General features: G+C 31.7%; 1 protein-coding gene and 1 long non-coding RNA gene across 2 annotated transcripts; one reads left to right on the forward strand and one right to left on the reverse strand.

Annotated features, from left to right (window-relative positions):
- Positions 1-3,999: 3,999 nt before the first annotated feature.
- On the forward strand, positions 4,000-7,258 carry LOC146912514 (inositol-3-phosphate synthase-like). Its single transcript, XM_085721709.1, has 10 exons — positions 4,000-4,293; positions 4,374-4,442; positions 4,540-4,675; positions 5,298-5,545; positions 5,652-5,878; positions 5,966-6,081; positions 6,251-6,427; positions 6,516-6,704; positions 6,797-6,859; positions 6,964-7,258. Exons 1-10 carry the CDS (start codon positions 4,106-4,108, stop codon positions 7,081-7,083), a joined length of 1,533 nt encoding a protein of 510 aa, XP_085577835.1. The 5' UTR covers positions 4,000-4,105; the 3' UTR covers positions 7,084-7,258.
- Positions 7,259-9,883: 2,625 nt separating this feature from the next.
- On the reverse strand, positions 9,884-10,987 carry LOC146912515 (uncharacterized). Its single transcript, XR_015014555.1, has 2 exons — positions 10,378-10,987; positions 9,884-10,274 (listed from the first exon to the last, which is right to left on the reverse strand). It is a non-coding gene; the product is annotated as an uncharacterized LOC146912515 (long non-coding RNA).
- Positions 10,988-11,474: the final 487 nt, after the last annotated feature.

The raw sequence follows: 11,474 nt of genomic DNA on the forward strand, positions 1-11,474 counted from the left end.
ATAAATAAACTAAGCGAAATAAATATGCAGAAGAACAAGTATGTTAATAATACGATTATTTACAGATAAGAAACTGCAATATTGTTGCACCGGATTAATTCAAATTTGACTTCCATACGTTCTGAAATTATTTTTGTGTGGCTTCATGTTTGTAAAAAATGAAAAACACGGCTAATATATTGTTCTTAGAGCCGTTGCAGGAGGAATAAGTAATTGATGTTTGTCCAAGATCACTGCATCTTATTCACTTTTGACAGTAAATTTACATAAGGGAACAAATAAGTATGGTAATTTAAACAAGTGAAATGTTATGGAATGTTATTGTAAGTTCATTGTTTCCGGTGATAGTTCACAATCTGGTGCATTTATTCTAATTGTGATTGATGATTAACAATTCATACTTGATTTTTTGTTTTATAGACAAATGTTAGTGTTAAAATTATAAAAAAAAAATATGTACAAAACTTTATTAGTTATCATTTTGTTATGTGTGATTTTTTTTTAAGATTATGCGACAATCAATGTTGTTTTGGTGGCATTGATTGAAAAAAAAAATATTACTCCTTCCATTTCAAAATGAGTGTCGCTTTAGCCAAAAAAATTGTTTCAAAATGAATGTCACTTTCAGTTTCCAATGCAATAATAACTTTTTCTTTTCAATTGTACCCTCCAATTAATACCCTGCACACTACTTCTAAAGTATTACTTTTAAAACTAACCAATAGTTAATAAGGATAATTTGGTAAACTAATCATTCATTTTGAAAAGGATGGAGTAGAATTGGTTATGGTACAATTTAACAGTGTACGTGTGAACAAATTATTTGGAAGAATTTAATCAAATATACAAAATTAGTTCAAAGGTCATCCTAGAAAAAAATAAAACTGTTGTGATTTGTTGTGACTAAACCAATTCTCAATGTTTACACTTATAAAAAAAAAAAAAAAAAGCAACCCGGTACACTAACGTTTACACTTATATTGCCCACATTTAATTCCAATCATGCATGTGCATTAAGTGAGTCACGTGCCCATAAGTTTCAAAGAAAACATTTTCCTTTGCAGTATCTTCCGACGCATGTATTCTCCAATAGCCAACTATATGTTGCTGTACCGAGAGTTACTTCAAGAGAAAGTTTAAAGATATTGATAACTGATGAAGATGTAGAAGACACCGGTTATGCATCTAACGTCCTTTACGAAAAAGTTTTTCGTAATTTTTGATATTGATATAAACAAATCGTTTGTATAAAATAATCAAAAAATCCCTTTTTACTGTTTTTTTTATACACTATAGTACCAGATTATCATTATTGTATGTGTTTCTTCTCAAGTACTTCCTCCGGTCACATTTATAAGCAAAAAATACTTTTTTAGATACATTGAATATTTAATGTATGCAGTCACATTATAAGTCAGGTACATTAATTATTCAATGTACGTAAAAAGCTACTTTTTGCTTATAAATGTGACCGGAGGGAGTATAATATTTTGCATTTTTATTTAGCATATACTCCCTCTGTTTCAAAATATAAGCAAAAATTGGTCAATGAAAGTTAATGTATTTGGTACAAATTTTTAACCAAATACATTAACTTTTGTTGACCAATTTTTGCTTATATTTTGAGGCGGAGGGAGTATTTTACAACTCATAAGACCCGTGCGGCGCACGGGTCGGCTTTCTAGTTGATTTAATTTTTGAAATCGAGAGCAACATGCTCTCCTATAGAACCCTCAAAAATAGCATTAGCAATTAGATACAAATATAAAAAAAAAATCAACCCCATAATCCATCATCATCTAAATTAAAGACACACAACACAATACATATTTTAGGGGAGAAAGATGAAAATGATGAAAAATGAATTGTTTATATATATAGGGAAAAAAAATCATGTATTAATTTACAAGTAAGTCATGATCCATTTTGATTGGCTCATGAAAAATAATGAGTCATGCTCCTTTTTTGATTGGTTGATATAACACAAATGTGTCATAATCTATTTTGATTGGATGATAAGAAAACATTAAATGAGATAGCGAAGGTGAAGATGCCAAGTGTACTATCAAAATAAAATAAGGGAAATGTTTATAATAAAGATGTCATTAATGAAATATCTCAGTTGAATGAGATGGAACAAAAATGAAGTCAACGTTGACGTGTCTTTCTATATAATATAGCGTTATATGTAAAAAGTAATGATGAGGATCATGGATTAAAGTTTATTAAAGATTATAGATTAAAAAAATATCTACAAATGGAAAGAGACAATTATAGTGCAATCAATCTCTCTTCATAAAGCTGAATTTGTTTGAATTTGTTGTCCGCGCACTTGAAGGTGTGAGATTAAATGGATATATATGATTTTCGCGTGAAAAGGGAATTAGAATAGTAAAATACATATATATATAGAGTTTGATATGCTCACTGGAAGTGAATTGGTAAATGTTTATCATCTATTTTTAAGAGACATTTTCACCTGAAGTGAGTTCAAATCTTGCTTGATAAAGTTGAATGAAAGACTCAATTTATATGAAAGATATAATATATTTGTATGGCTCACTTGAAATTGATGATTATATGAAACTCCATGAAAGAGCTAATTTTCATAAGACATATAGAAGAAATGACATCATATGTCCAATCTAAATATTTGAAAACGAATTTGTTATAATCATTTTAATGACGATGTAATAATTATTGAACTCCTGAAGAGATTCTAACATCTATTGATTATAGAAATATTTGAAATTAAATATGTTGCATGTACAAAGTTTGTTTGGATTTGCAGATTTATTATTTAAATGAGATTTTGTGCATCGAAAAACTTATATAACAAATGTATTTGATATGGATAAATCTAGTTGATTGTGTACTAGAATGATTGTGATGTCACTTGATGTTAATATAGATTATGTCCTCAAGAAAATGATAAACAACTTGAATTGGTCCTAAAGTACCATATCTTAGTTCAACCAAGGACATTAATGTTTTTTTGTTAATTAATGTATTATCTTGGTATTTTGTTTTTGTCAATATTAGTAAATACAGATATCGGAGCAAAGTCAAGCATACACTTGTATCTTAGAGAAACTAGATAATCAAGGAAGCGGAGAATGCTATTTTATAAAGTATGATGATTTTACAAATACAATAAACTTGTGGTTCTTAAAGGGGCTCTTGCAACAACTGAATACGAAGAAACTTTTCAAGTACTGCTAACTTGAAGACGACTATGAAGATAAACCAGATCTTTCAACAAAGTCGTTGCAAGTAAAACTTTTGAGTAACTAGAACAAATAGTATTTGACTTTCTTCTTTTCATATATGATAACTTTTATGAGGGGGACACATAAATGTGTTCTGCACTCATTTTCCCTTAACTATGATTTTATCCCATTGGGTTTTCCTGGTAAGTTTTTTAACGAGGTAGATTATGACACAAAAAGATGTTGTACTCTTTTTCCTTTACTAGATTTTTTTCCCACCGAGTTTTTTTCTAGTAAAGATTTTAATGAGGCATATCCTTGACGGACATCCAAGGGAGAGTGTTATGAATATTATAAGTGGATGTCCATATAGGAAATGAGTTAACGGACCATAATACTAGATTATTGAGCTTAGTGTATAAGCTACTCTATTTCCCTATAAATAGAGCTCATTTTTAACATTATGTGACACACCAAAGAATAATAATAATACTTCTCCCTATTCTCTCTTTTTCTCCTTCTTTCTATTATTATTTCTATTTACTTGTTTTCATAACACTTACAAAATTATAACAAGTTTATACAAAACCTCTTAATAATTATTTTGAGGTGTTGGGTTTGAGAGATTGGGTGTTTAGTAAGTATTAATTATAAAACGAACGATATGTACATTTGGGCTGCATTGTGAATGGTCTAAATACCCAGTCAATATAAGCCACGTGACCAGCACAGTCGCAACTTCACTTCTGTTTTTCTATATATAGGAGCATCTTCATCTCCATTCAGGATCACCGATCACAATTCTTTTACAGATAAAGAACGAAACAGAATCTGTTTTTGTTCTTTTCTTTCTTCTTCTCTAAAATCCGTCAATCTTTTCTTTCCTCTTCACAAAAATGTTTATCGAGAATTTCAAAGTCGAGAGTCCCAATGTTAAGTACACAGAAACTGAGATTCACTCCGTTTACAATTACGAAACCACCGAACTTGTTCATGAAAATCGTAATGGCACTTATCAGTGGATTGTTAAACCTAAAACTGTTAAATATGAATTTAAAACCGATATTCATGTCCCTAAATTAGGGTTAGTATCCTAATTTCATTTATAATCTTTGTTAATTTTTTGATCTTCTGATTTATTTATTTATTGGTTTGATTTGTTAGGGTAATGCTTGTGGGATGGGGTGGAAACAACGGTTCAACCCTTACCGGTGGTGTTATTGCTAACAGAGAGTCAGTTTTCTTAATTCTTGATTTGTTTGTTTTTTTTTTTTTTAATTGTGATTAATTGGAAATTTTATGGTTAATTAATTTTGATTGTGATTATCAGGGGAATTTCATGGGCAACGAAAGATAAGATTCAACAAGCTAATTACTTTGGATCCACGACTCAAGCTTCGGCTATTCGAGTTGGATCTTACCAAGGAGAGGAAATTCATGCTCCTTTCAAGAGCCTTCTTCCAATGGTAAATATTTTCTTAAACCCCTTTTGTTTTAATTGATTTGTTTAATTGAAAGTTATAATTTTGTTATGATGAAATATAATAAGAATTGAAATAACCATTGCATGTCACATATTAAATTGAATATGACTAATGGGATTTAAACAGGTATAATTTGAGGTGTAAAAAATGATAAATTTTAGTGTTGTTTTTCATATTATTTTTTTAATTGCGTTATTATCAGTTTAAGCATGCTATAAGGAGTGATGATCTATATATATATATATATATATATATATATATATATATATATATATATATATATATATATATATATATAAGCTTCTGATATGTGACATTTATAGATATATTTTTTAAAATAAATTGGAGTCCAAGATGGTTTGAGTTAAGGATTGATGAAATTGACTGAAAAATCATTGAAAACTATATGCATGCTATAAGGAGTGAAGATATATATATATATATATATATATATATATATATATATATATATATATATATATATATATATATATAAGCTTTTGCTATGTGACATTTTTATTTTTTTTAAATAAATTGGAGTCCAAGATGGTTTTAGTTAAAGATTGATAAAATTGACCTAAAATTCGTTGAAAAATATATGCAGGTCAACCCTGATGACATTGTTTTTGGTGGATGGGATATCAGTGATATGAACCTTGCTGATGCCATGGCTAGGGCTAGGGTTTTTGACATTGATTTGCAAAAGCAATTGAGGCCTTATATGGAATCCATGGTTCCACTTCCTGGTATCTATGACCCGGATTTCATTGCTCCTAATCAAGGAGAACGTGCGAATAATGTTATCAAGGGTACAAAGAGAGAACAGATTAACCAAATCATCAAAGACATTAAGTATGTTTCATGTTAATCTACATGCTTCATGGTTTATGTTGCTATACTTTTACTTATAACCAGCTTAAAATTTGCTGAATATGTTCCTCTGTTGACATGAATTCAGGGAATTTAAGGAAGCAAACAAAGTGGACAGGGTTGTTGTACTCTGGACTGCCAACACAGAGAGGTACAGTAACTTAGTTGTAGGACTCAATGACACCATGGAGAACCTTTTTGCTGCTGTGGACAGAAATGAATGTGAGATTTCACCTTCCACCTTGTTTGCCATTGCTTGTGTTATGGAGAATGTTCCTTTCATCAATGGAAGTCCTCAGAACACTTTTGTTCCAGGTTTGTTTCTTCTATTTATTTTCCCTCTAAATCTGTCACTTGATTAATCTTGTTCATAGCCGTTAACTTTTCTTTTATTATCATCAGGGCTTATTGATCTTGCCATCAAGAACAACTCTTTGATTGGTGGTGATGATTTCAAGAGTGGACAGACCAAAATGAAATCTGTTTTGGTGGATTTCCTTGTAGGAGCTGGTATCAAGGTACATTATATTCTTCACATTATTAATGTTATATCATGTGTTTTCAGTTTTACTTTAATGTATGTAAGACAATATATTATATGTTGTTCTGTATTTTTAATCTATGAATTATGCTAATTAAATTTTGCAATAAGAAAAGGATTTTAAGAGTTTTGTGAATAACTGACAGCCAACATCAATAGTGAGTTACAATCATCTTGGAAACAATGATGGCATGAACCTTTCTGCCCCACAAACCTTCCGCTCCAAGGAAATTTCCAAGAGCAACGTTGTTAACGATATAGTCAACAACAATGGCATCCTATATGCACCTGGCGAACATCCAGACCACGTTGTAGTTATTAAGGTAAATTTTATTTCACAATTTTATGTATGATTCTATATATTGTAACCTTTTCAGGTCTTTTATTCTCTTCACTTTGGTGCCTTTGCAGTATGTGCCTTATGTTGGTGATAGCAAGAGAGCCATGGACGAATACACTTCAGAAATTTTCATGGGTGGGAAGAACACTATTGTGTTGCACAACACATGCGAGGATTCCCTCTTGGCTGCTCCTATTATCTTGGATTTGGTTCTTCTTGCTGAGCTTAGCACTAGAATTCAGTTCAAATCTGAAGCTGAGGTCTGTATGCTATGCTATGCTATTTAATTTCATTCTTTGATTATTACTAGTCCTTGTATTATTTGAGGTTAACTATGCTGTGATTCTTGCAGAACAAGTTTCACACCTTCCACCCTGTTGCTACCATCCTCAGTTATCTGACAAAGGCTCCTCTGGTGAGTTGATTCTACTTGATTCAATGATTGTGTACATATACACGCAGAATTTAGTTTCAAAAGACAAATTCAGTTGTTATAATGTTATATTATTATTCGTGCAGGTTCCACCAGGCACACCAGTGGTGAATGCATTGTCAAAACAGCGAGCAATGCTTGAAAACATCACGAGAGCTTGTGTTGGATTGGCTCCAGAGAACAACATGATCCTCGAGTACAAGTGAAGCAGGGGATATGATGTTAAAAAAAAAACATTTTCGGTTTCTTTTGGACTATTGACATATGTTGAATAAAAATGAGATTAATCAAATTTTTCTAAGTAGCTTGTTACAATGTTAAACCAGAAAAACAATCAGTTTGTTTTTGAACTTTTGAAATATGCATGTGAGAGATTATTAAGTTTTTTAGTGTTTTTATATTTTAAAAGTTAAGAAGTCCCATATATAATAGTTTAGAGGGGTTTTGAGTGTTTATATACTAATGTGTAGTATGTATTTGTTAACAAGTTTGATGGGGGTGACTTCATACATTGACTTGTCTTGTATGAAGTAAACCCTCATCGTTGGTTTTTTTTTCTTTTTCGTAAAGAACAATTGTCTTCCATAAGTTAAAATTAGTTTATAGGTTTATACATATCAACTTAGTGCATGTTAAGCTAGTGTATGCACGCAGTAGCATATAGCAACTTAGGGTTTATTACTTGTACATCAAGGAAAGGGTAAAACTAGCTATTATCATTAACATTCTCATCACTATGCAATATGTAGGTTGAACTTCAAATGATAGCCATGGTGGGACGTTTGGAGTAATCACATTTCTTACCTTTCATCATCAATGACGAGCACAAATATATAATTAGTTATAATTTTGTGTGTTTACAATTGATTATGGATTGTTTTGGGTAAGAAGTGAATTCTCAAACTGATAATAAGTGTGAAGATTGTTTTTTGTTTTTTGGGGAAAAGTGTGAAGATTGTTTTGTTGGCATGATGTTTAGTTCAGAACATTAACCTTTCAGTGTCTTTTGAACTTTGAAACATGTGAGAGATTGTTAGGTTTTCTAGTATTTTTTTAGGGTTACTAAATCACCGACCTGTGCGATGCACGGGTCCTATCATCTAAAACATGCACGATTAAGTTCAATTGTAATTAAAAATTATAGTTAAATAACAAAATACTTCTTCATAGGCGACATTTGAAGTCTCGTTAATATTTCAGACATGTACTCTCTCCGTTTTAAAATGAATATCGTTTAAGATTTTTATACACGTATTAAGAAAAACATTAATTAAAAGAAAGAGAGATGTTATTTTATCAAATCATCATAATCAACTATTGGTTTGTTTTCCATTAAAGAAAAAAGTAATATTTTAGAAGCTAGTATTAAATTTTTAATTGAAGGCTACAATTGATAAGAAAAAATTATTATTACATTGAAACTAAAAGTGACATACATTTATTTTGAAACAATATTTTTGTTAAAGTGACAAAAAACAATAGTAATTAATTGTGGAATCAGACTCTCTTAACACAATTAGAGCAATTACAGAACAACAACAAAATCACTCCTATTTAGGTGTCATAGTTGAGGATTGTGTTAGTTTATTCTCTGGCTTGCATAGTTTGCAATTTTCTCATATTAAGCGTGTTTCTAGTCAAGTTCCAAACTATTTAGCAAAGGATATGCGATTGTCCAAAGGTATTTTGATCTGAATGTAGCCATGCGTTTTCCAAAGTCAGTTTCAATTCCAATAGAAAAGTTAATGCCTACATGAGAAAATGTGTTATTTTAAAACAGGTTTATTCAGCTTCCAATGCATACTCTAATGAAACGCTTTGTCACTCAGTTTGCATGGGACCTCCTAGGTGAATCTTGTTTGTTATTAGGTTGCAGTGACTAATTGATGATTGCTTGGACAATCTGCTATCTTAACAAATTTAGAGTTGACCACCTGAAACATTATATTAACACACACTATATTATTCCTAACCAGAGTTGTAAACCATTATAAATGTAGTTATCTAATTGTAACCAAAGTTGCGACATATCTAACTTGCGACACATCTAACAGTTCTATAATTGCGACACCTCTAACCTGCGGCACCTCCAAAAGTGTTATAATTGCGACATCTCTAAACTGAGGCACCCTAAAAGTGGTATAATTGCGACACCTCTAAACTGCGGCACCAATCAAAATTGCTCTAATTGCGACACCTCTAAGATGCGGCGCCACTCAACATTGGTATAATTGCGACACCTCTAAACTCCGGCACCACCAAAATTGGTATAATTACTACACCTCTAAATTGCGGCACCACGAAAATTGGTATAATTGCGACACCTCTAAATTGCGGCACTATCAAAAGTGAAAATCTTTTGCTTAGGTACGCCTCTAACTGCAGATTTATTTGAATAACTTTGCTCAGCCTACATCGATCATGTTATATGCAATATTATAAATTGAGATCTAACTAACACGGTTGTTAAGTGTTAGTTTTACACATGCTAAATTTATAAGTGCCTTTAAAAGTTATAGTATCATGAATATCAGCTTGTAAATCATCTTATAAATAATGGCTTCACTTCCATGATATTTAAAGGCACGTATTCTCCTGATATCAAAACTGAATTATGCTTATGATTTGAAAAGATCATACTACCAAAGTCATTATCTACTGTCAATGATCATGCTTGAGAAAGCAAATTCCTAGTAAAAGTTGAACCAGTGCGACATCTCTAACTTGTGGCACATCTAAAAGAGGTATCATTGCGACACCTCTAACTGCATATTGAATTGTCTAATGTGTTAGAGTATAAATTGCGACACCTCTAAATTGCGGTACCTCTAAAAGTTCTATAACTGAGACACCTCTAAAATGCAGCAACTCTAAAAGTGTTATAATTGCGACACCTCTAAACTGCGGCACCTCTAACATGAGATAACCAACAAAAAACCTCAAATTCAACAAACAGTCTTAGCTCAAACGGCTTGACAGTGAAAAACAGGCAACAATAAACAATAATAAGCATAATTTAACATGAGATAACCAACAAAAAACCTCAAATTCAACAAATAGTCTTAGCTCAAACGGCTTAATAATGCAACAGATAAGTCTACGCTTCCATTATATAACGAAACTAACAACTAAAACAGCTGATGAAATTTCCTTAAAACATAGATAATATTAAGCTACTTTGTAAATCAACTCGTAAACGATCAGCTCATTTTTCATCCTCCGGCTCCATCTTCACCCGAACTGCCCTTGCTGGTTTTGTAATAGATGCCTCTCCAATCTCAGCAGCAACGATGTTAGAGTCACCAAGATTGTCTGATGATCTCTTAGCTCCTAGTTTGCTCACCGGTGTTTCGATCGTGTTGGTATTGCTGCAAGAATCACAGAATTCCAAATCCTCCTAGAAACATGAGTTGGCAACGATATAAATGATATGATCTAATTAAAAAATCACTTGTGGATGGTAATAATTTTCAGCAGAATTAATATAGATTCATTCATACCAATCCATGAACACTGTCAGATACTTTAGGATCCGCATTTGTGAGATCAACGACATCAAGTTCACTTCCATTCATGTTCACTTCCAATAGTTCTACAATGTAATTTAAATCTCAAAAGAGGATTATTATAGTAGGATATGCGATTTATTCTTCATGTCTCCCTTCAAATATGAAGAGTGACCCATGCACCAATCCTAGTTTTATGGAAATCTCTTAAAGCATATCAGCCATCCTTAAAAAAGATTTTACCAACTTTGTTCTCTAGCAGTTAAGTCTATAAACAAAAAAACTAAATTTTTAAACATACAGCTTCAATAATATAATTACAAACAAAAAACAAAATGACAACAGAAAAATGCATATCGTACAAAATTGAAGAAAGCTGCACAATATCCGTTCTATACACGATGCAAGTCGACCAAAATTAAATAAAAGACAAACACAACATCAAAATGACAACAGCTAATGAAAACACATATAAGGTTATTGTATATAGAAGGAATGCTGTTGGAATTTCAAGTGCAAAATCTGAAAATCAATTGGCATGTACAGGAATTGATAATACGCATGCTTCACATATACTTAAATATTAATCTTATAACATGGTGTATATATCAAGATTCCACAGTTATGAAATATTCGTTGCCAACGAAATCGGAAAAATGCTATTCGAAGAAGAAATGGTAGAGAAAACCTTGAATCGAAGATGATGATCGTTACAGAAGATGGTGCGATTACCAGGAGCTTGAGGCTTGACTCGGCCGATTGATGTAGGAACACTCTAGTTCATTGTGAAAACTCGAATCGATTGAAGGGCGAAAGAATGAAGAAGATGAAGGTTACGTTTTGGTTTGAATTTAACCGCACAGTGTTTGTTTTTGGTTATTCTGTGGCGAATATGAAGAAAGGATGAAACTGAAAGCGAAACTAAAATGGAGCATTTCAAATTGAAAACGTGATAATGGATGAGTTCATGATTCTTTTTTCTGAGGGGAGGGAGGTGTTCAGTGTTGGAAACATCAGAAGTTGAAAACGTGAGAAGGAGGATTTTGGAAACATAAACACAACCTCAAATTGACCATTCCAAAGAAAAGCAA

This window comes from Medicago sativa, chromosome 6 (assembly GCF_051527215.1).
Source record: "Medicago sativa cultivar Bolivia chromosome 6, Bolivia_mono, whole genome shotgun sequence".
Classification (NCBI taxonomy): Eukaryota; Viridiplantae; Streptophyta; class Magnoliopsida; order Fabales; family Fabaceae; genus Medicago; species Medicago sativa.

Bases quoted from the DNA above. Each gene is read 5' to 3' on its own strand.
- LOC146912514 (XM_085721709.1), top strand. From the start codon at position 4,106: ATGTTTATCGAGAATTTCAAAGTCGAGAGTCCCAATGTTAAGTACACA. The intron at 5,879-5,965 runs GTTTGTTTCTTC...TATTATCATCAG, and splicing joins TCAGAACACTTTTGTTCCAG to GGCTTATTGATCTTGCCATC. The intron at 6,705-6,796 runs GTCTGTATGCTA...TGATTCTTGCAG, and splicing joins AGTTCAAATCTGAAGCTGAG to AACAAGTTTCACACCTTCCA.